Source organism: Crinia signifera, chromosome 4 (genome assembly GCF_055691185.1).
Source record: "Crinia signifera chromosome 4, ASM5569118v1, whole genome shotgun sequence".
NCBI lineage: Eukaryota > Metazoa > Chordata > Amphibia > Anura > Myobatrachidae > Crinia > Crinia signifera.
Window position 1 is genome coordinate 336112650 of NC_139220.1, and position 25528 is coordinate 336138177.

General features: G+C 44.7%; 1 protein-coding gene across 1 annotated transcript; it reads right to left on the minus strand.

Annotated features, from left to right (window-relative positions):
• Nucleotides 1-22153: 22153 nt before the first annotated feature.
• LOC146072897 (acetylgalactosaminyl-O-glycosyl-glycoprotein beta-1,3-N-acetylglucosaminyltransferase-like) lies at nucleotides 22154-23938 on the minus strand. The gene is made up of 2 exons (XM_083180078.1): nucleotides 23675-23938; nucleotides 22154-22843 (listed from the first exon to the last, which is right to left on the minus strand). The coding sequence occupies exons 1-2, from the start codon at nucleotides 23820-23822 to the stop codon at nucleotides 22407-22409; spliced, it is 585 nt and encodes a 194-aa protein (XP_083036204.1). The 5' UTR covers nucleotides 23823-23938; the 3' UTR covers nucleotides 22154-22406.
• Nucleotides 23939-25528: the final 1590 nt, after the last annotated feature.

A 25528-nucleotide genomic window follows, 5' to 3' on the forward strand; every position in this document is an offset into this window, starting at 1 on the left:
TTGGCCATGCAGTATGTGCCCTGCGCCCGCTCCCTTAGCCGTAGGTAAACCTATGTTACACTCCCCCCTCACAGTTAATCTACAGTTAATTCTCACCCGGCGCCTGCCTCCATTAGGGGCTGCACTCCTATCCATCAGATGCCTGGCCCGGCGCTCCCTCTGCCCGCACGTTCTCGGTCCTCATGCCCTGCACCTTGCCTGGTGCCCAGCTCTGCCCATTGTCCTCCTGCAAGCTCCTTCAGCACGCGATCCCACATGTGCACCTGGTGTCCTCCCCCCCGGGCACTTCCAGCTTCTGGTCAGCGCGTCACTTTGCATCACTCCTCTCTCCCTCAGCGTGTCCTCCTCTCTCCATATAATTTTAATCATCATAAGCTGCTTGTGCATCCTATTTGCATTTAGTAAGAAAATTGCACAAAAGGACAAGAGCCTAGGTGATATCCCAGATAATTGTTTCCTGGCTACTATGAACGTTAGTTCCCTCTACACCGTCATCCCTTATGATGGCGGTGTAGAGGCTGTTAAGAAATGCCTATGCAAAGGTCCATATTCAGGGCCGCCAATTGAATTTGTTCTATCTTTACTGAGGATCGTATTGGAACGTAACCACTTTCTTTATGACAAGGAATTCTTCTTTCAGCGCTCAGGCACGGCCATGGGCTCAAATTTAGCACCTGGCTATGCCAACATTTATATGGATGACTACGAACAGAGCCATATTCTACTATCGAAGGTTCATCGATGACGTTTTTATCGTCTGGCAAAACAGTAAAGAGTCATTTCTATCGATGGTTGAGGCCTTAAATCGCCTTGAGACTCCAGTAAGATTCACGGCGTCCATCGATTTTTATGAGATTAACTTTCTCGATGTGTTGATTTTTAAGAAGGATAACAGGTTGGCACATACGCTCTATCGGAAGCCGACCGATAGAAATACATTGCTGTCTGCGACGAGCCATCATCCTGAGGCCCTTAAAAACAGCTTGCCGGTGTCGCAGTTTATGCGAGTCTTGAGGTACAACTCTGAGACCGATCTAGCGACAATTCAGATTGATGAAGTCAAGTTAAGATTCCAAGACAGAGGATATGAGGAACGTTCCATTAAAAATTGCCTCACCAGGGCACTAGCTCTTTTCCGTGGGGAAACTACAAGAAAGAAAGAGGTAAATTCCGAAAGGATGCTCTTTAGTGTCAAATGCGACACAAAATTGCACACAGTACAGAGGTCGATTAAGAGGAAATAGGATATTCTGAAGACTGAGCCCGATCTAACTAGGGCCAACAAAGGCCCGCCGCTCCTTGGCATCAGGAGGGGCTCTAACCTCAAGGACCTGCTCTATCATACTAATTCCAATTCAGATGACGTTAAGGAGCATGCCAAGAGTGAGTGGTTGACCCATAAGAACGGGTGCTACAGGTGCCTCGGCTGCACCACGTGCAGATCGTTGATGGTGGGAAGTTCCTTTCCGCATCCTCAAACAGGGAAGAGGATACAGATACAGTTTAAACTGCATTGTTAGTTGGACTTCGTTGTATATATTTTGCAGTGTCCCTGCAGTTTAATATATGTGGAGAAGACGAAGAGGTAATTTCGGGAGCGAATGGCCCAACATCGTTCTGATATTCATTTGGCCTACGAGAGAGGTTCCACTGACAAACCTGTGGCGGCACATTTTTATGGCTAATGGTCACCAGGTGACTATGCTCAAATACATGATCATTGATTGGGTCCCCCCACTACGAAGAGGGGGTGAAAGACATTTGCAGCTTTTGAAGAAAGAATCTCGTTGGATTCACACCCTTGAATCTGTGGCCCCTAAAGGGCTTAATGAGTACAACCATCTAAATATTTTTTTGTATATTATCCGGAATGCCAGTGACATCATATGCACACCAGTATGTGACCTATTAATTAATAAATTTAATTTGACTTAAATATTTCAGTTGTCTAGCCTAAAAGACCGGAGGTCCTGAGCATCTATTTTCTGTAGTGTAGTATTTTTTATGCGTGGAATGTGTGCCTATGCCGTTGCTACCGGTGTGTGGCACCCATTCTATGATTATCACATTTTGTTGTCTGTTGATATGATTTTTTGTATGTCTATATTGTATATGTATGTATGTTTTGTGTTTTTAACTTTGGGTAGGTTCTCCCACTGTCCCCGACTGGTAACCCCCATTAATTGCATTTAGAGCTGTTTATATGTAAGTGTTAAAGGACATGGCCGTGCGTTCCACATAGGATGTGGGGTGGAACGCATTGGTGATGTTAGCTAGGTATTTTCCTATATGGAAGGCACAAAGCTGCGCTTCCGGCAGCATTAATCAGATGACTCCCAAGATGGCTGTGCGTTCCACATGGTTGTGGGGTGGAACGCACAGACCGTGGCAGCGGAAGTTTAGGCCGGATTGAAGCGCATGATGACGCGCTACCGGCTAATGAAGCGCATAGAGATGCGCTTCCTGTTTGTGTGCACCGCACGCTGGACCTGATGGCGGTATCACACGCGGTAATGAGCGTTAGACCTATGTGAGTATTCTGATGCTTTATTGACGGCCCACCTGTTGTAGGCTGTTAATCTTGAAAAGTGTAAATTGATTTGCTTAACATTTGTGGGTGTTGCCGGCTGTGGGTACGGTACAAGGGGTGGTCCTACTGACAGGGATCTGTCTGTCTGTCTTTGGTGTGGTCATGATTAAGACCACGTTCTGTGGCCGAAACGTCGAGCTTATCTGTACTAATGTGTATCCTGCTGAGGGAATAAAAATAGCACTTTAAAGTTCAAATTGACAAAGCCCTGGTGAGTGCTATCTTTTTTGTGGATAAATATATATATATATATATATATATATATATATAGCAGTCTTGGTTAACCCGGCACTCAGACCCCCCCATGGGGTAGCTTGCTCAGTTGCCCTCCTGTGCTGGCTAAAAAGCCAGAAATATGCAGATACTGGAAGAAAGCAGCGGCACTCTGAGTCTTCAAAACGGTACAAAAAAGTGAAAACTTTACTCGTCTACAGTTTCGGGGATATCACCCCTTCATCAGGACAAATACATGGTGCAAATGAAATCAATAAATACACTCCAAACAACTCACCCACGCCCCCCGGCGTTCCCGCGTCTCCGTGGTCCTGCCCCGTACTTCCGGCCGTCATACAGGTATGTCAAGCAGCGGGCGGATGTGCGTCAGTTGTTTGTTGCCGTTGTCCGGACGACCAGAGGACTCTCACCCCTCTGGCCTTTCCGGCTTCCGCCCTCTACACTAGTCCGCCTCTCCGTGACGTCGGCGGTTACCAGGGCAACCCGTGGTCTCTCACTCCACTGGCTAGCCCGGCCCCAGTCCTGCGTCACCGCTCCCGCAGCATCTGATACGCTGGCTGCCCGTAGGTTTCAGGGATGGTTGCCACGGTGATCTGGGGCGCCCCTGAAATGTAAACACAAACATATTTATAATCATGTGCATTATAGTGCATTGTAAAACATCAATTGCCCCAGATCACTGTGGCAACCATCCCTGAAACCTACGGGCAGCCAGCGTATCAGATGCTGCGGGAGCGGTGACGCAGGACGGGGGCCGGGCTAGCCAGTGGAGTGAGAGACCACGAGTTGCCCTGATAACCGCCGACGTCACGGAGAGGCGGACTAGTGTAGAGGGCGGAAGCCGGAAAGGCCAGAGGGGTGAGAGTCCTCTGGTCGTCCGGACAACCGCAACAAACAACTGACGCACATCCGCCCACTGCTTGACATACCTGTATGACGGCCGGAAGTACGGGGCAGGACCACGGAGACGCGGGAACGCCGGGGGGCGTGGGTGAGTTGTTTGGAGTGTATTTATTGATTTCATTTGCACCATGTATTTGTCCTGATGAAGGGGTGATATCCCCGAAACTGTAGACGAGTAAAGTTTTCACTTTTTTGCACCGTTTTGAAGACTCAGAGTGCCGCTGCTTTCTTCCAGTATATATATATATATATATATATATATATATATATATATATATATCTATATATAGGATGTGGTGATGCTCCGGCACTCCAACGTCCCACGAAGGGATGGATTGCTCCGGTGCCTTCCTAGATGTGCTAGCAGCACAGAATATAACCCAGGACAAACGAGGCGGCACTCGAAGACTTGTGAAAAAACTCAAATACGTGTATTCAAAGACATCTACGTTTCGGGGATAGGTTTCCCCTTCATCAGGATAACAAAACAGTGTACAAGCAGTGAAATAAATAGGCTTACCCTCCACGATATTCCCCCAGCTGACTGACGCGGCGGCGTCCCCCGACGCTCTGCCACAATACAACTTCCTGTTTCCGGAGGATGTGGCGTCACGGCGCCCGGGTTCCGTCGCCATGGCAACGCTGAAAACAATAACAATACATTGTAAGAACTGAATGGACAATGTCTAATCAGTAAAGCACCCATGGGCGTAACAATAAAAAACAATGAATAAAAACACTCTGGTAATAAAAAACAGCGATTGGGCTGGCAACATATGACATTTGTGCGTGAGTCATGTACAAAACATTTGTATACGTCTTAATATATAATAAAGTGCTAAAGTGATGATTGGCCAAAGCCATATCTAAGTGTATCTGTGGACACTAAATAAAATAAAATAAGTAAAAAAGGAACCAAATCTGTATCGACTCTCTGTGAACAATGGACAGTGCAAACTGATACTATATAATTTATAGGGGAACAATCACATGAAATGTTACATATTATATCTCTAAGGAGAAAGCTCAGTCTCATAATACTGGTGTATAAAATGTACGTGAAACCACCAGGATGGTGTTTTACCTTGCATAAATGAAGGTGGAGTGTGAATAATACCTACACCCCTCCTTGTATTTGTTCACACAAAATTGATGAGTCCCAAGGACTCGTTGAGACCCTTGGGACGCACTGTATCTAATTTAAAAATCCAACGGGATTCCAACTGTAAAAGTTTTTTAGACCGGTTTCCCCCTCTTGTTGATGGGGGCACATGGTCTATAATTTTGTGTCGCAGAGTAGCCATACCATGTTTCGCCTCCGCAAAGTGTCGGGCCACTGGTTGATCCCCAGTGCATGACTCCAGTGCATTGCGGATGGCCAACCTGTGTTGTGCCATCCTGATCTTGAAAGGGCATTCGGTTTTACCGATATAATAGAGGCCGAACGGGCATGTGATGGCATACACCACGTACTTGGTGCTACATGTGAGTGCCCACTTGATGGGAAACTTCTTATTAGAATGGGGGTGAGCAATGGAGTTGCCAATGGACATGTACCTGCAAGTGGTACACCCCAGGCATTTGAAGCATCCATTGCCACGAGTAAGAAAGTGGGTGGCCTCTGGGCTGGCTGTGGGTACTTCTGTTTTAACCACTAAGTCCCTGATGTTTCGCCCTCTGGTGTAACTCGGGAGGATACGGGTCCCTTGTAGTAATTTCAAATCAGGGTCACTGGACACGATAGGCCACAATTGTTTAGCTTTTTTTGCAGTGTTGTTACTATTTGGATTAAAAGCATTAACCCATGGTACAATGTTGGTTTTCTTGGCTGTGGGGGAGGTGTTGAGGATAATGTCATCACGATTGCGGGACAAAGCTCTTTCTCTGGCTTGTTTAAGCAACTTGGGGGGATAACCCCGTTCGACAAATTTGTTTGTCATGCTGTTGTGAGTCTCTGTCTGACTCTACACTAGAGGCTCTGCACACCCTCAAAAATTGGGAATAAGGGAGGCCAGCTGTCGTGGGCTTGGGATGGAAACTATTAAACCTCAAAAGGGTGTTCCTATCAGTGGGTTTGGAGTTCAACCCTGTGACAATCTGGTTATTAACAATTTTAATTTTAAGATCGAGAAAACAAATTTCTGTGTCACTATAATTCAGGGTCAGCTTGATGGGGCTATCTGAGGAATTTTGTGCCTCTACCAAAGACTCCAATTCTATGACAGGAGCCCCCCACATCAGATACAGATCATCGATGTAACGATAGTACATAAACACCGATCTAGAAATAGCTGTATCTGTGAAAAAGATGTCTCGCTCCACTTGCCACATAAATGCATTAGCCAATGACGGTGCCACCGGAGAACCCATGGCACAGCCATTAAGCTGGATATAAAATGCACCATTAAAAGTAAAATAGTTGTGCTGCAACGTAAATTCCAAAAGCTGTAAAAAGAACATGATGTCTGGACCAGTATACAGTGCATTACCCATCAGCAGCCTTTTTACCGCCTCGAGGCCTGCCATGTGGGGAATGCAGGTGTAAAGACTGGCCACATCAAGTGTGGCCAGTATGACCCCAGGGGGGACTAGTGGAGACTCTAAAAACACCTTCAACAATGAGTTGGAATCCTTAAGATATGAAAAAATGCCCTGAATACAGGGTTGCAGAAAAAAATCCAAATATGCAGCAATAGGTTCACACAGAGACCCCCGGGCCGAAATAATCGGTCTGCCGGGGGGGCGCTGTGTGTCCTTATGGATTTTGGGTATTGTGTAAAAAGCAGGTACAATGGGGTATTCTGCAAACAATTTAATCGACACATCCTTGGAAATGACACCACTGTCTACCGCCCCCTGAAGCATGGTTTTAGGCTTTTTCTGGAACACAACGGTGGGGTCTCTATCAAGTAATTTATATGTGGTTGTGTCACTTAGCAACCGGTGGCACTCAGAGACATAATCTGTGGTGCTCTGCACAACGATGGCTCCCCCGTTATCCGCCCCTCTTTCTCCCAGCAATGTGACAATTCTGACATGCTCAGCTTCTCAGACATAGAAGCAGATAACATCCTCAACAAAGAGCCAGCATTTGACCATGAGAGCCCAGTAACTAATAAAGATGTATTTCGGGACACCTTTAAATTAAGGAAGAAAGAGATAGATTTCCTTTACCACAGTCGCACCCTGTCCGACTATTACAGGGCTAAACAGATTCCGAGAGGTTTCCGGGTCAACAACATGCCCACCATTGGCCGGCATAATCCGGTCTTTTGCAGAAGATGGATTTCGGTCCTTAATAAATGCTCCATGGACTTGATGCTTTTAGTTGTGGAGGAATCCACAAGGGAGCATAAGGTGATTAAGGAGAAGATACAAGCGTTACAGGAGGCCCATAAGGAACATGAGGTTTTTACTCCTTCTTCTGACTTGTTCACCAAGTTACAAACTCAAGTCGAGCAGTATAGGATCGAGTTATTGAAGTTCAAAAAGAACAAACTGCAAAGGGTGCAACAGGATTATGCACAACATCTTGTGTATAATTGGCTCAACAACCCCATGTCCCATACCCGCAGCGACAAGGTACCATACGTACGCAAACGCCGCCCACAAAGCCATTATGCGAGTACATCAGCCAGTGAAAATGAAGAAACTGACCGACAAACGACCAGACCCCCTGTACAGCCTGTCCCTTTAGGGGTCAGCACCCGCGCCATTCTAGCAGGTCGCGGAAGAGGCCGACAAGGAGGGGTGGCCAGTCGAGGCGACAAAAAGGGCACCAAGGCACCTCGCAGCAGGAGGACCTGATATACAATCTTTCGTCCATCCCGCTGTCCCCAGTCGAACAGCGGGTATTGAGCCATGGTTTGTCGTTTATTCCGTCACATGGAATAGACCGTTTCCAATGGAAAATCAACACTTTTTCAAACTGAATCGTAGCCTAAAACTCAAGGAACATTTCAGCAAAACCCTTTCTACGGTTGCCCCACCACCACAGAATTGACCTGTGAAAAAACTGTGTAAAAATTCCCGGTTTGATCCCGTGTCTGTGAACCCCTCTATCAGGACTTTCTCAACATTACTCGAGACATCGGGACATGAGAAATGCCCCCCCTTCCGCCACAATTTATCGCATGAGGAACATCTGGCCTTGAAATCGTTGGCAAAGAGAACTGACATCATGATCCGCGGGGCGGATAAGGGGGAAGCCATCGTTGTGCAGAGCACCACAGATTATGTCTCTGAGTGCCACCGGTTGCTAAGAGACACAACCACATATAAATTACTTGATAGAGACCCCACCGTTGTGTTCCAGAAAAAGCTTAAAACCATGCTTCAGGGGGCGGTAGACAGTGGTGTCATTTCCAAGGATGTGTCGATTAAATTGTTTGCAGAATACCCCATTGTACCTGCTTTTTACACAATACCAAAAATCCATAAGGACACACAGCGGCCCCCCGGCAGACCGATTATTTCGGCCCGGGGGTCTCTGTGTGAACCTATTGCTGCATATTTGGATTTTTTTCTGCAACCCTGTATTCAGGGCATTTTTTCATATCTTAAGGATTCCAACTCATTGTTGAAGGTGTTCTTAGAGTCTCCACTAGTCCCCCCTGGGGTCATACTGGCCACACTTGATGTGGCCAGTCTTTACACCTGCATTCCCCACATGGCAGGCCTCGAGGCGGTAAAAAGGCTGCTGATGGGTAATGCACTGTATACTGGTCCAGACATCATGTTCTTTTTACAGCTTTTGGAATTTACGTTGCAGCACAACTATTTTACTTTTAATGGTGCATTTTATATCCAGCTTAATGGCTGTGCCATGGGTTCTCCGGTGGCACCGTCATTGGCTAATGCATTTATGTGGCAAGTGGAGCGAGACATCTTTTTCACAGATACAGCTATTTCTAGATCGGTGTTTATGTACTATCGTTACATCGATGATCTGTATCTGATGTGGGGGGCTCCTGTCATAGAATTGGAGTCTTTGGTAGAGGCACAAAATTCCTCAGATAGCCCCATCAAGCTGACCCTGAATTATAGTGACACAGAAATTTGTTTTCTCGATCTTAAAATTAAAATTGTTAATAACCAGATTGTCACAGGGTTGAACTCCAAACCCACTGATAGGAACACCCTTTTGAGGTTTAATAGTTTCCATCCCAAGCCCACGACAGCTGGCCTCCCTTATTCCCAATTTTTGAGGGTGTGCAGAGCCTCTAGTGTAGAGTCAGACAGAGACTCAGAACTAGACAGCATGACAAACAAATTTGTCGAACGGGGTTATCCCCCCAAGTTGCTTAAACAAGCCAGAGAAAGACCTTTGTCCCGCAATCGTGATGACATTATCCTCAACACCTCCCCCACAGCCAAGAAAACCAACATTGTACCATGGGTTAATGCTTTTAATCCAAATAGTAACAACACTGCAAAAAAAGCTAAACAATTGTGGCCTATCGTGTCCAGTGACCCTGATTTGAAATTACTACATGGGACCCGTATCCTCCCGAGTTACACCAGAGGGCGGAACATCAGGGACTTAGTGGTTAAAACAGAAGTACCCACAGCCAGCCCAGAGGCCACCCACTTTCTTACTCGTGGCAATGGATGCTTCAAATGCCTGGGGTGTACCACTTGCAGGTACATGTCCATTGGCAACTCCATTGCTCACCCCCATTCTAATAAGAAGTTTCCCATCAAGTGGACACTCACGTGTAGCACCAAGTACGTGGTGTATGCCATCACATGCCCGTGTGGCCTCTATTATATCGGTAAAACCGAATGCCCTTTCAAGATCAGGATGGCACAACACAGGTTGGCCATCCGCAATGCACTGGAGTCGGGCACTGGGGATCAACTAGTGGCCCGACACTTTGCGGAGGCGAAACATGGTATGGCTACTCTGCGACACAAAATTATAGACCATGTGCCCCCATCAACAAGAGGGGGAAACCGGTCTAAAAAACTTTTACAGTTGGAATCCCGTTGGATTTTTAAATTAGATACAGTGCGCCCCAAGGGACTCAACGAGTCCTTGGGACTCATCAATTTTGTGTGAACAAATACCAGGAGGGGTGTAGGTATTATTCACACTCCACCTTCATTTATGCAAGGTAAAACACCATCCTGGTGGTTTCACGTACATTTTATACACCAGTATTATGAGACTGCGCTTTCTCCTTAGAGATATAATATGTAACATTTCATGTGATTGTTCCCCTATAAATCATATAGTATCAGTTTGCACTGTCCATTGTTCACAGAGAGTCGATACAGATTTGGTTCCTTTTTTACTCATTTTATTTTATTTAGTGTCCACAGATACACTTAGATATGGCTTTGGCCAATCATCACTTTAGCACTTTATTATATATTAAGACGTATACAAATGTTGGTACTCTTTACCTAGAACGGCGCCCATCGCGGTGATCGCGACATCGCGGGCAGCACATAAACGGCCGCGACGCGATGCCCGCGATCACCGCGATTTTCCCATAGGGAACAATGTTAAAAAGCCTAATTGACCGCGATTTTGCATTCAATGCCTCAATGCCCGCGATTTTCCCATAGGAATCAATGTTAAATGGGCTACAGAGCCCAAATAGCCTCAATTAACCCTTAAATGTCCCCCCAATTTTTGTACGCCACCCCACGATCCACGCCAACCCGAAGCGTGGCGAGCGCAGCGAGCCCGCGAGGGGCGGCGGTACGCGTCCTCCGACCTTTTCATGCCCTACTATCCACGTCGGCGTGGAGTTGAGAATAGAATAGTGTGGCGAGCGCAGCGAGCCACCGAGCCCGAAGCGTGGCGAGCGCAGCGAGCCCCGCGAGGGGACGCGGATACCTTCACAGTTTTACGCGTCCCCTCGCGGACTTCACAGGTGTCCGTGGCGACGCGGACACCTGTGAAGCCCGCGAAGGGACGCGTTTACCTGTGAAGGTATCCGCGTCCCCTCGCGGGGCTCGCTGCGCTCGCCACGCTTCGGGCTCGGTGGCTCGCTGCGCTCGCCACACTATTCTATTCTCAACTCCACGCCGACGTGGATAGTAGGGCATGAAAAGGTCGGAGGACGCGTACCGCCGCCCCTCGCGGGCTCGCTGCGCTCGCCACGCTTCGGGTTGGCGTGGATCGTGGGGTGGCGTACAAAAATTGGGGGGACATTTAAGGGTTAATTGGGGCTATTTGGGCTCTGTAGCCCATTTAACATTGATTCCTATGGGAAAATCGCGGGCATTGAGGCATTGAATGCAAAATCGCGGTCAATCAGGCTTTTTAACATTGTTCCCTATGGGAAAATCGCGGTGATCGCGGGTACCCGATTTTGATGTACCCGCGATTTACCCGCGATGCCCGCGATTTTTTACCCCCGACGCCCGCGATTCTGATCGCGGGCGCCGTTCTAGGTAAAGAGTACCCAAATGTTTTGTACATGACTCACGCACAAATGTCATATGTTGCCAGCCGAATCGCTGTTTTTTATTACCAGAGTGTTTTTATTCATTGTTTTTTATTGTTACGCCCACGGGTGCTTTACTGATTAGACATTGTCCATTCAGTTCTTACAATGTATTGTTATTGTTTTCAGCGTTGCCACGGCGACGGAACCCGGGCGCCGTGACGCCACATCCTCCGGAAACAGGAAGTTGTATTGTGGCAGAGCGTCGGGGGACGCCGCCGCGTCAGTCAGCTGGGGGAATATCGTGGAGGGTAAGCCTATTTATTTCACTGCTTGTACACTGTTTTGTTATCCTGATGAAGGGGAAACCTATCCCCGAAACGTAGATGTCTTTGAATACACGTATTTGAGTTTTTTCACAAGTTTTCGAGTGCCGCCTCGTTTGTCCTGGGTTATATATATATATATATATATATATATATATATATATATATATATATATATATATATATATATATATATATACATAATACACACATGAACATACACAAGACACAATCTCCAAAGTTCCGCTATAAAATTAGTGGTCGCTGTTGACACTTATGCTGCTTTCCCACTGCAGACCAGTTTAAAGTACTGGTATTTAAAACGGTATTAGCATTCCCACTGCAGCAGATTACCGTTTTAAATACCATTTAAGTACCATTCCCATTGCAGTGAACCGTGTAAAATGTAGAGTGCCTAACCCCCCCCCCAGTGTAAAGAGTGCCTAATCCCTCCCCCCCGCCCCCAAGTGTAAAGAGTGCCTAACCCCCCGTACCTGCCCTGTGCCCCCACCTCCCCTCCCCTTGTACTTACCTGCACGATGATGCAGGGCAGTGGGGAGGCAGTGGGGAGGCAGCGGGGGTCCATGCAGGGTCCATGCAGGGTACAGGCAGTCCCAGTGCCTGATGAGAACTAGTAGTTCTCACCTTGCGCATATGTAATGAGTGCATGTGCATACTAAGGAGCCGCTCATTACATATGCGCATATGTAATGAGCGGCTCTTTATTATGCATGTGCACTCATTACACATGCACAAAGTGAGAACTACTAGGTCTCATCAGGCACTGGGACTGTCTGGAGGCTAAATAACGTTTAAGAGGCATTCCCACTGCCTCTTAAACATTATTTAGCCGTGTAGGACTCTGCTTTAAAAACGGGTTGAAATACCATTTAACTTTAAACGGTATTTCAACTCTGTCACTTTCCCACTGCAGCCTTAAAACGGTAAATTGCGCTGAAAATCGGCAATTTACCGTTTTTTAGCTGCAGTGGGAAAGGGGCATTAGTTCCCTACTAGTCGGAACTACAGTAACACCTTCACACACCTACAATAGGGTCATCAGCACCCCAAGCAAGTTATGTCATAAAACAATTTAAATATATAAAATATACCATAAAAAATACACTTATTGCTTCTTGTTTCTTGAAGAATATATTTATTTTATTTTCAAAGCCGTATTCAGCGCCCAACGCGTTTCACATCTCGGTTAGAGACTTCAGCAGGGGTTTATGATGTAAAAAATGCAGTGCATATTGGTAAAAAACCACATATAGACATTACATGTATAAAAGATTTATACAGAATAGATACAAATAATGGAAGATATATATATATATATATATATATATATATATATATATATATATATATATATATATATATATATATATATAGCAATATTCCCTGGGTACTGCTACTCCAAAGAATCAGGCGGCACTCGGTTTGGTAATAAAGCAAAGTAGGTATATTGTGCAAAATTCACATATTAAACCATCGACGTTTCAAGACCGGATCGGTCTTTTCATCAGGATGCGTGAACTAAAGTGCTGTAGTGCTAGAGAGGAAAAACGAAAGAACAGAGCTGTGAGCTCTCTTACCTATAAGTAGCTGCGTGTTGAACTGTCTAAGGGAGCCGGCGTGTGTGAGGTCCGCTTCCTGAAACCCGACTCCGCCCCACTCTGCTCGGCCGTTGTCAAGGTGACGCTGGACGCTTCCTCCATACCGCCGCCCCGCTGTAGACAGATTGAGTACGACCAACATACCAACTAGTTGGATGAAAAGTGACAGTGTGCAGAAATATATTAAAAATTATGTGATGAAAACAAATATTAAGCAGCTACTTGTAACTAGAACGTAACTTGGTGCATAATTAAAACATGGATCAATTGTACACGGCTAATAATTAAATGCAATTATTAAATGCTAAATAAACAATTCATATAGCATGAAGATAATGGGACTAGGTGAGATCAAGATTAAGGAGGGTAGAGGAGATATAAGAAAGTTACACGATCAATTGTCCCACTCAGGAAATGTAGCCAATCAGATGAATACGTTCCATGCAATTTTTTCGTTCAATCCCAATGGAGACAAAGTGTTCAGTTTGAATATCCACTCTGATTCACGCTGGTTTAGCAGTTTGCGGCGATCTCCTCCACGGCTAGGGGGTGGGATATGATCAATTATCATGCTGCGTAGGTTTGATAGTGTGTGTCCACATTGTTTGAAATGTCTTGCGACCGGCTGTTCGATTTTCTCACCTGCCAAGCTAGCATTTATGGCAGATCGATGAAGAGCCATGCGCTCTCTGAAAGTTCTTATTGTTTGTCCCACGTAATACATATTACATGGGCAAATAATTAAATAAACAATGAATTGCGATTTACAGGATAAAACATGTTTTATCCTGAATTTTTGATTTGTTTGTGGATGTTGAAACTCACTGCCAGTGAGCATTGATGAACAAGTGGTGCATGACGGGCATCGATAACAGCCATTTTTTTTATGTTGTACGTTGAACAGATTTTTTGGAGGGTCAGGGGTAATGTTAGTTCTCACCAACATATCTCTGAGGTTTCGTCCACGGCGGTAACTAGGTAAGATGGTTTTGTGGGCAAAGCAAGGCAAGGATTTGTCGCTAGTTACAATTGGCCACACAGCATGTGCCGCTCTGGGTAGTACTTGGCTGCCCGGAGTATACGTGGTCACAAAGGGTACTTTGTTGGTAGTAGATTTCTTGGTACTGGAAGAAAGTAATTGTTCTCTTGGGATGTTCATCACCTGCAGTTTATATTTCTTTAACAGGTTTAGGTCATAACCACGTTGTAGAAATTTATTTATCATTTTGTCCAGGTTTTCGTCAAGAGTGGATCGGTCACTGATGATTCGTGCAACACGAATCATTTGGGATTTTGGTAATCCTTTTTTCAACGAAGGGGGGTGGTTGCTGCTGTATTGCAGTAGCGTATTCCTATCGGTATCTTTGTGATACAGCAATGTCACTATGCCATTGTCAGTTTTCTTAAGGGTCACGTCAAGGTAGTTAATGGTATCTTTGCTTATGGTGTGGGTAAATTTGATTGGGTTATCCATTTTATTGATGTTTTCAATGATGGTGATCAACTGAGCTGGGTCTCCGGACCAGATTAATAACAGGTCGTCTATATATCTGGTATATAGCACGATTTGGGAACTGATGGTAGCGTCCATGAAGAAGAAATTGTGTTCTTGTTCAAACATATAAATGTTAGCTAGGGCCGGCGAGATGTTCGAGCCCATAGAGCAGCCGGTAAGTTGCAGATAGTAATTGCCATTATGTATAAAATAATTTCTAGTTAACGTAAGTTCCAGTAATGCCAGATATAGGGGGATGTCCAGTGTTGTAAAATTGACTCTCTCAAGGAACGTTCTCATGGCAGAAATGGCTTGCATATGCGGTATCACCGTATATAGATTTTTTACATCCAAGGTGCATAAGGTAGCATCTTGGGGCAGATTTTGTAGGTTTTGAAGTTTGCAAAGCAGATGGGTAGTGTCTTTGAGGTACGTGTTTTGAGTGGTTACAAAAGGTTGGATTAATACATCCAAAAATTGGGATATGGGCTAAAACAGGGAATTGCGCGCTGATATGATAGGGCGGCAGGGGGGATTAACAGAGTCCTTGTGAATTTTGGGTATTGTATACATTACTGGTGATACTGGGAATTCTGTAGTGAGTGTTTTATGGACTTTATCACTAAATAGTGATTCCTGGTGGGCTTTTTTAAGCACCGTGTCAAGTTCTTTTTTAAAGATAGAGGTAGGGTCACTTGGGAGTTTTCGGTAGGTTGACGTATCTGCCAGCAGCGTGTCAATATTGGCGATGTAAGTAGCAGTGTCCTGTATGACAGTGGCCCCGCCTTTGTCTGCGGGGCGGATGGTTATGTCAGTTGCTTGTGACAAATTTTTCAAGGCAATAACTTCGTTGTGATTCATGTTGGAATGGTTTTTGGGGGAATTTTTGTCAAATCTTGTAACCGCTTCATCCACTATTCTAGTGAAAGTTTTCATGGAAGCGTTATGGGACTGGGGATCGAAAGTTGAATGTGCATGTTGCTTCAAAAAGGCATCGTGAGTATCTGTGCTGGTATTGGTACGATTTTGGAAAAATTCTTTAACACGTAAGGATCTTCCAAATTTATGTAAATCAACATTCCATTTAAATTGGTCATGCTTGTTGGATGGCACAAACGAGAGGCCTCGATTGAGGACTTTTTGTTCATCAAGAGATAGGGTGTGGGAAGACAGATTGAATATTAGGGGTTCTTCCTGCCCGTGCTTCTGGGCGGTTTTGCGGAGGCGCTCCGACTGCCCGCCGCGCCTCGTCCGCCTGTAGTAATTGCTCCGGTACGTGTCCGGGTTTGTCGGCCTAAAGGGACCGCAGTGTTGACATTCTCATCTGAGTCTTCCAGTGCAAAGTCACTATCACTGGTGTATTTACTTTGATCTCTCGTTTGTCTCTCTCTCCAATTTAGAGACAAACGAGAGATCAAAGTAAATACACCAGTGATAGTGACTTTGCACTGGAAGACTCAGATGAGAATGTCAACACTGCGGTCCCTTTAGGCCGACAAACCCGGACACGTACCGGAGCAATTACTACAGGCGGACGAGGCGCGGCGGGCAGTCGGAGCGCCTCCGCAAAACCGCCCAGAAGCACGGGCAGGAAGAACCCCTAATATTCAATCTGTCTTCCCACACCCTATCTCTTGATGAACAAAAAGTCCTCAATCGAGGCCTCTCGTTTGTGCCATCCAACAAGCATGACCAATTTAAATGGAATGTTGATTTACATAAATTTGGAAGATCCTTACGTGTTAAAGAATTTTTCCAAAATCGTACCAATACCAGCACAGATACTCACGATGCCTTTTTGAAGCAACATGCACATTCAACTTTCGATCCCCAGTCCCATAACGCTTCCATGAAAACTTTCACTAGAATAGTGGATGAAGCGGTTACAAGATTTGACAAAAATTCCCCCAAAAACCATTCCAACATGAATCACAACGAAGTTATTGCCTTGAAAAATTTGTCACAAGCAACTGACATAACCATCCGCCCCGCAGACAAAGGCGGGGCCATTGTCATACAGGACACTGCTACTTACATCGCCAATATTGACACGCTGCTGGCAGATACGTCAACCTACCGAAAACTCCCAAGTGACCCTACCTCTATCTTTAAAAAAGAACTTGACACGGTGCTTAAAAAAGCCCACCAGGAATCACTATTTAGTGATAAAGTCCATAAAACACTCACTACAGAATTCCCAGTATCACCAGTAATGTATACAATACCCAAAATTCACAAGGACTCTGTTAATCCCCCCTGCCGCCCTATCATATCGGCGCGCAATTCCCTGTTTCAGCCCATATCCCAATTTTTGGATGTATTAATCCAACCTTTTGTAACCACTCAAAACACGTACCTCAAAGACACTACCCATCTGCTTTGCAAACTTCAAAACCTACAAAATCTGCCCCAAGATGCTACCTTATGCACCTTGGATGTAAAAAATCTATATACGGTGATACCGCATATGCAAGCCATTTCTGCCATGAGAACGTTCCTTGAGAGAGTCAATTTTACAACACTGGACATCCCCCTATATCTGGCATTACTGGAACTTACGTTAACTAGAAATTATTTTATACATAATGGCAATTACTATCTGCAACTTACCGGCTGCTCTATGGGCTCGAACATCTCGCCGGCCCTAGCTAACATTTATATGTTTGAACAAGAACACAATTTCTTCTTCATGGACGCTACCATCAGTTCCCAAATCGTGCTATATACCAGATATATAGACGACCTGTTATTAATCTGGTCCGGAGACCCAGCTCAGTTGATCACCATCATTGAAAACATCAATAAAATGGATAACCCAATCAAATTTACCCACACCATAAGCAAAGATACCATTAACTACCTTGACGTGACCCTTAAGAAAACTGACAATGGCATAGTGACATCGCTGTATCACAAAGATACCGATAGGAATACGCTACTGCAATACAGCAGCAACCACCCCCCTTCGTTGAAAAAAGGATTACCAAAATCCCAAATGATTCGTGTTGCACGAATCATCAGTGACCGATCCACTCTTGACGAAAACCTGGACAAAATGATAAATAAATTTCTACAACGTGGTTATGACCTAAACCTGTTAAAGAAATATAAACTGCAGGTGATGAACATCCCAAGAGAACAATTACTTTCTTCCAGTACCAAGAAATCTACTACCAACAAAGTACCCTTTGTGACCACGTATACTCCGGGCAGCCAAGTACTACCCAGAGCGGCACATGCTGTGTGGCCAATTGTAACTAGCGACAAATCCTTGCCTTGCTTTGCCCACAAAACCATCTTACCTAGTTACCGCCGTGGACGAAACCTCAGAGATATGTTGGTGAGAACTAACATTACCCCTGACCCTCCAAAAAATCTGTTCAACGTACAACATAAAAAAAATGGCTGTTATCGATGCCCGTCATGCACCACTTGTTCATCAATGCTCACTGGCAGTGAGTTTCAACATCCACAAACAAATCAAAAATTCAGGATAAAACATGTTTTATCCTGTAAATCGCAATTCATTGTTTATTTAATTATTTGCCCATGTAATATGTATTACGTGGGACAAACAATAAGAACTTTCAGAGAGCGCATGGCTCTTCATCGATCTGCCATAAATGCTAGCTTGGCAGGTGAGAAAATCGAACAGCCGGTCGCAAGACATTTCAAACAATGTGGACACACACTATCAAACCTACGCAGCATGATAATTGATCATATCCCACCCCCTAGCCGTGGAGGAGATCGCCGCAAACTGCTAAACCAGCGTGAATCAGAGTGGATATTCAAACTGAACACTTTGTCTCCATTGGGATTGAACGAAAAAATTGCATGGAACGTATTCATCTGATTGGCTACATTTCCTGAGTGGGACAATTGATCGTGTAACTTTCTTATATCTCCTCTACCCTCCTTAATCTTGATCTCACCTAGTCCCATTATCTTCATGCTATATGAATTGTTTATTTAGCATTTAATAATTGCATTTAATTATTAGCCGTGTACAATTGATCCATGTTTTAATTATGCACCAAGTCACGTTCTAGTTACAAGTAGCTGCTTAATATTTGTTTTCATCACATAATTTTTAATATATTTCTGCACACTGTCACTTTTCATCCAACTAGTTGGTATGTTGGTCGTACTCAATCTGTCTACAGCGGGGCGGCGGTATGGAGGAAGCGTCCAGCGTCACCTTGACAACGGCCGAGCAGAGTGGGGCGGAGTCGGGTTTCAGGAAGCGGACCTCACACACGCCGGCTCCCTTAGACAGTTCAACACGCAGCTACTTATAGGTAAGAGAGCTCACAGCTCTGTTCTTTCGTTTTTCCTCTCTAGCACTACAGCACTTTAGTTCACGCATCCTGATGAAAAGACCGATCCGGTCTTGAAACGTCGATGGTTTAATATGTGAATTTTGCACAATATACCTACTTTGCTTTATTACCAAACCGAGTGCCGCCTGATTCTTTGGAGTAGCAGTACCCAGGGAATATTGCTATATAAACCCTATTGAGGAAGGCACCAACGCATCAACCCTCTGACGAGAGTGCCGGACAAACAGACTTGTATATATATATATATATATGTGTGTGTGTGTGTGTATAACACATGTACAGAGAATATTATATACAGAGAAGAATATAGGACAGTATGATCATTATTATTTCATTAGTTAATAAATAGGGGCACATACCTTTAAATTAATAATGCCCATATAGGCCAAGAACTCCACAATCTGGTGTATGGATACTTCAATGGTAATGAGGCAGAGGAATTCACCTGCAAGGATAGTTCAATTCTTAAAGGGCGGTATGTATTAATATACATCACCACCCTTCGCCTGACAGCCGCCGCGATGCTGCCGCATATGTACTAACATATGCGGCTTGCATCAGGTTGCGGTGACGGAGACCCCCGCGATACCTGTGATGTGGTCTGCGGGGGTCTCCGTCACATCCCGGCGGCTGGCAGTGTCCCCCTGCGTCTCCTCCTCCCCCTGCAGCCGGATGTACTCCTGGCTGTGACACCTGCTGGGGGAGGAGGAGATCAAAGGAGGATGGGAGGGGGCGCGCGGACCACGGACGGCGGTTGGCGATAGAAACCCATAGGCTTTTATAGGGTATCGCCACCCAGTTGGTGGTGATACCCTGCCAGGCGAAGATGGGGCGGACGGGTATTGGTAAATAGGAAAATGCAGTAAAACCCCCGTTTTACCGCATTTTCCCTTTAGTATATCCCGCCCAAAATGAGGAATATATTTAACAGGGTCATAAATCAACAATTAGCTTTTAATACTATAAGTATTTTTCATAGATTTTATTATAGATTATATTATTATATACTTATTAGACATACCGTAAAAAAACATTTTAATGGTGCAAATGGAAAATAGTAATGATTGGACTCCAATCGTATAATGACCGGTTTTGATCTCCTATCATGAACGAAAAAATATACAGGTTGAGTATCCCTTATCCAAAATGCTCGGGACCAGGAGAATTTTGGATAACGGATTATTCTGTATTTCGGAATATTTTAATTTTTCAATTATGTATTTTGAAGTATCTTGCATTTATGCTGTATAAACACATAATATACACACAAATATATTTTATTACCACATAAAATACACACAAATATATTTTATTTGTTCAAAAAACAAGGTTTCAAAATGCGAAACAAAATGTGTGTACTATCTCAGCACTGAATTTGAATGCCAAGTAATCATTGTCTTGCACATATATAGTGCCAGTTACATATCATGTACCCAGTGATGCTGTTACAAATGTCCCCAGTGAGTTTTTAGCAAAAATATTTTTTTTTTCACTTTCTGGAATGTCTGGTTTTCGGAATAATTCGGCTAACGGATATTCGGATACGGGATACTCGACCTGTATATATATATATATATATATATATATATATATATATATATATATATATATATCCTCTAATTAATTTATTGCTTAATTAGGGTATCTGCTAAATTTCATACAGACTTTATCACATAAGGATTATAATGACCTACCCCAGTCCTTTCTGGGTTCCAAACCTCCAGATTATTATAGTATTTTAGGGTTACCATCCACAATAGTGATAATGTAAACAGAGGAATAATACCTACAGTAACAAATATACAATGAGAAAAAAGGGAACAAACAATAAAAACTCTAATTATAGCTGAAGCCAAGCAAAAAGGTTCAAAGGAAATTCAAGACTCTTCCCCTGCTCAAATTGTGTGTGTGCTCAATGGAGTTTGTATTTATTTGTATATAAATAAAGTTAATACAACTTAACATATGAATAGAACTAAGTTAATTGGGGAAACGCCCCATAATGCATTGCGCTCTGTATATTATATTCATAAAACAGTGCTCCGGGAACCAGCTGACATATTAAAAACTTAATAGTGCTTTAGAAAAGTGGCCGTATGAGTAAATCCCTCTTTTTAGGGGATTGAGTAGTGCTCCTAATGTGAGAAAAATCTAACAGATGCGGCGTGCGTTCCACTTGATGGTATAGTGATACTGAATCGGGAGGATTACATTCAAGTGGTCATCCGGCAATTAGCCATCACCGAATGTTACGAGAAACTCAATGTTGACCCCACTGAAAAATTCAAAGCAGAGATAGATCACCTCCTCCTTTTTGGTTTGGAACAAGGTTGGCTGGATGAGCAAGTGTATAACTTTTTGGTCCAGGAATTCCTAGGATTCCCCTGCTATACATCCTCCCAAAAGTTCACAAAACCTTAATCTGCCCCCCAGGCAGATCCATTATTTCCTCAATAGGGTCATTGGGACAACCCTTATCCCAATATGTTGATTATCTACTTCCGCCTGTGGTGAAGAGTTGTCCCTACTTCCTAAAAGATACCACCGACTTTTTAAATAGAATCACTGGTCTTGGTCACCCACCTGCTAAGTGTCTACTGGTGATACTTGATGTCATCAGTCTATATACTAACATTTCTCATGCTGAGGGATTGCAGGCTATTCGAGATGTTGTAGGTCCCAGTCCACACTATGAAGGCCCACCAATGGAATTATTTATTTTATTGATGGAAGTTATTTTGAGCAAAAATTATTTTTTGATGAATAATTCATTTTATTAACAGCACAAAGGTACAGCGATGGGGTCCAATGTGGCCCCATCTTACGCTAATAAAGGTACTTGTGTAGTTTCACGGCGCCCAAAATATATAAGATGCGATATCGGCCGATATATCGATGCGATCCAAAGCTATTTTTGACCTGTTCATAACCCCACTATTCACTACGCATGGAGTTGATTTTATATAGTGTGGCGAGCGCAGTAATCCGCGGCCCCTTGTCACGCTTCGGGCTCGGTGATTTCGGAATTAGTCTGCGCGTGCACAGTCTAATGCCGGGCAGCGTCTGAGCACTCGCTCAGATGCTGCCCGGCTGTTCCTGACACCGGCGTGCGGGCACACCGCCCACTCTGCTGTCACCCCTTCTGCTGCCCGTCCCATCTCCTGGTCGCCCACCCGCCACCTCTTTTCCTGCGCCTGCCCGCCCGCCCCTTCACCTGCGCCCACCCGCGCCTGCCTGCTTCTTCTCCGGCTACTGAGGAGGAGGTGCACATGCCTGGAGGCACCGTGCACATCCGAACCCACTCCACTCCCGGCTGCCCGTCCGCCAATGTAAGTAAATGTGCGGGTCGGCCGGTGTGGTGGTGGGTATGTGTCACACGCCTGCGAAGTAGGGATGGGATTCCCGGGATCCCGGGAATCCCGGGATTGAGCATTTTTAATACCCGGAATTGAAAAATTGCCCCGGGATTGGCATCCCTATTATGGACTATGTACTTCTAACAGATGGCACTTTGTACCTCCGCCCAGCATTTTACTAATCGATCTTGTTCCAGACCATGGACAACCAAAGCTTGGCGGTACAGACAGGCATCAAACTTCAGTCCATACACGTGGAAGCGAGCATCATGTTTGTAGGTTAGATTGGCTGCCAGAGCCAAGAAGCCAAAATATACATCGTCCAATGGAAAAACGGGGATCTTTTGGGACATCTCATAAAGCAGCTTTGCTGAGGGCCCCGGGAAGATGAAGCCTCCACCTGATAGGAAAGTGGGGTAGGTGTCTGATGGGAAGAGCGATTCAGAAACCCGATACTTGGAGAAGCGCATGACAGGTGAGTGAGGCCGCAGGTATCCGTGTAGCACCCATGGGTTGGTGGCATGTTCTGTTATGTACTGGACCAACGCAGGAGGATTTACATACTCATCGTCATCACCTGGAAATAAAACAGGAATAAGACAACATTAGCTGGACACGCCCTGTTGAATTATCTGAAGCTCATCGCTCTTACAGCTGACATTCAATATGCTGATCCCAACAATCGTTACTCTCTTGTACTGATTTTCTCTTTCCTGTTTTTGACTTTAAGAACATCCCCTACATTTTTTTCTACAGCAACTACTCTCCTTCAGCATTACCCTACCCCTCATATCTCCTTCCCACCCCATGACTATTCTTACTAGGCTGAATCTTGATGCCCTTAACCCCACCAGTTTCTCTTACTCTCTAAACATTTTTTTGCACCATTACTTTCGACATTTGCCCTGACCAAACCATATCCTTCTTTTACCATGTCCTAACTATTGCAATTGACTCTGCTCACCACCTGTTAGCCACCTTCAACCCTCTCTTCTCCCATCCATCTACTTCACCTCCAAAATAGAATCCATCCATCAAGACATCTCATCATTTCAGGCACAAGCCATTTCTGTCCTCTATGGACTTTGCTACCACCACCCACATCTGCATCTCTTCCCTGGATAATTATTTTGCTGCCCTCTAAGACACTTTCTGTCAGTCATCCACCTCATCCTGGATGGTGGAAAACTCTCTGAAACTCCATATTTTTGAAGTTGAACTTACTGTCACATTAGTGTATCAGTACTTATGTTATCAGTGTATCTCATTTGATGTTTTGGAACCATTGTGGTGCATTGTAAATTCTGGAGATGGAGGAGGAAATGAAGAGGAGGAAGGTGATGGAGGAGGAGGTCAAGGAGGAGTCTCAGATACCTCATGGTGGACCAATTGAGGTTTACATACTGACCTTTGTAGATGAAAGCCACCTGTGGGATGTTGTGTTGCAACCATTCAAGGAAGCAGCGTTCCTTCAGAGACAGGTTGTGATGCCCCTCAGAGGAATCCCACTGCAGAATGTCCCCAAATTCCTGACTCTCTGTGGTCACAATCTCCATGTGCCCAGGCTCATCTGTCCGGCCCAACAGAAAAATTGGCCTCACACTGTAACCATCTATTTCCCATTCACGAGCCCAAGTTTGTCTGAGGGCCTGTCTCCTGACTCCTGCCTGTGGGTGGGATTTGATTGCCAGTATGAGAAGGTTCCTTGTGGTCTGAGTCTTTTTTTTTGGGTCATGAATTATGGAGCAGCGATAGTTCTGTAGATGAGGAAACTCCACCAGGAATTGGGTAAGGTTCAAATGATACGTATGAACATCATCATTAAGGGTCACGGACTCTCTCGGAGGGCCATGGTTGGTGCGTGTGTTACTGATGAACTTCCACAAGAAATTCGATGAATGATAGAATTTTCTCCTCACCTCTTCAGTTTCTAAAAACATTGTTCTGAAAAGCAGCGTCATGGTGAAAACCAATAAAACACTGTAGCAGAGAAAAACCCGGGTCTTCATAGTAACCTTGAGACACAAATGGTGGAGATGGGTCAAAAAGAAAATCTGTGAAATACAAGACACTCAAATGTGATAATAATCAAACAACTAATATTATACAATAAAACTATATTGTTTCAGTCAATATCCTGTATTTGTTGTGCTGTAACTGTACTGCCAGAGAAGAGGGGCATTATGAAGTCAGAGCACTTATTCAGATCTGATCACAGTACAAATTTGTTCTCAAAATGGACAAAACCATGTGCACTGCAGGTGGGGCACGGATTACTTTACATGTATTCTGCGTCCGCTCGCCACGCTTCGGGCTCGGTGGCTCGCTGCGCTCGCCACACCATATAAAATCAACTCCATGCGTAGTTGGATAGTGGGGGTATGAAATCACCCATGGGTGACTATACAATTAAAAATCTGGTCTTTACAATGAAAAATCGCATCGCATCGCATGCCTTAAGTAGTGGCATGCAATGATAAAATCGGGCGCCCAGATAATACACCAGTACCCCCGCGTCTTTAAGGAACCAGCACCAGGCTCTTCAACCGGTCCTGGTTCCAAAAATACTGGGATAAAAAGACTAGGGTCTCCTAGTCTCCACTTTTTTATGCAAGGTCCCCGGCCAAACCTTGTCTACCATGGCTGGTCAGTCATGGATGGGATACCTAGGGGCGTGGGGACCCTAATAAAGGGGTCACCGCCAGGCTTTACCCATCCAGGCTGAAGCCCAGAGCTACCCCGGCATCCATGGGTTGGGGGCGCCGGGCTAAGTATTTTATGTAATAATAAGATAAAACACCTAACCTTGGATTGTGCTGTGGAACTAGAAGTCCCATCACGCCTCCCCCGCATGCAGGGACTTGGAGAACTACAAGTCCCATCATGCGGTGCATTAAAGAGCCCACTGGGACTTGAAGTTCCACAACATGACCGAGATTAAAATGAACACACACCATGTAAACCTTTATTACATAAATCCATTCATGCACCCACACATACACACTTACCCTGCAATGTGCGCCCCCGCAGGTATGTCCCCTTCTCCGGTAAAGTGTTTAAAAATAATTTATGTCAAAGTTTTACATGATGTGTGTATTTATTTGAATCTTGGTCATGTTGTGGAACTACAAGTCCCAGTGGGCCCTTTAATGCCCTGCATGCTGAAACTTGTGGTTCTCCAAGTGCCTGCATGTGGGGAAGACTTATAGTTCCACAGCACAAACCAAAGTTAGGTGTTTTATCTTCTCTCTACACAAAATAA

Coding starts and splice junctions, on each gene's coding strand:
- LOC146072897 (XM_083180078.1), bottom strand. CDS start 23,822: ATGGAGATTGTGACCACAGAGAGTCAGGAATTTGGGGACATTCTGCAG. Junction 22,844..23,674: donor GGTGGCTTTCATCTACAAAG/GTCAGTATGTAA, acceptor TTTTATTTCCAG/GTGATGACGATGAGTATGTA.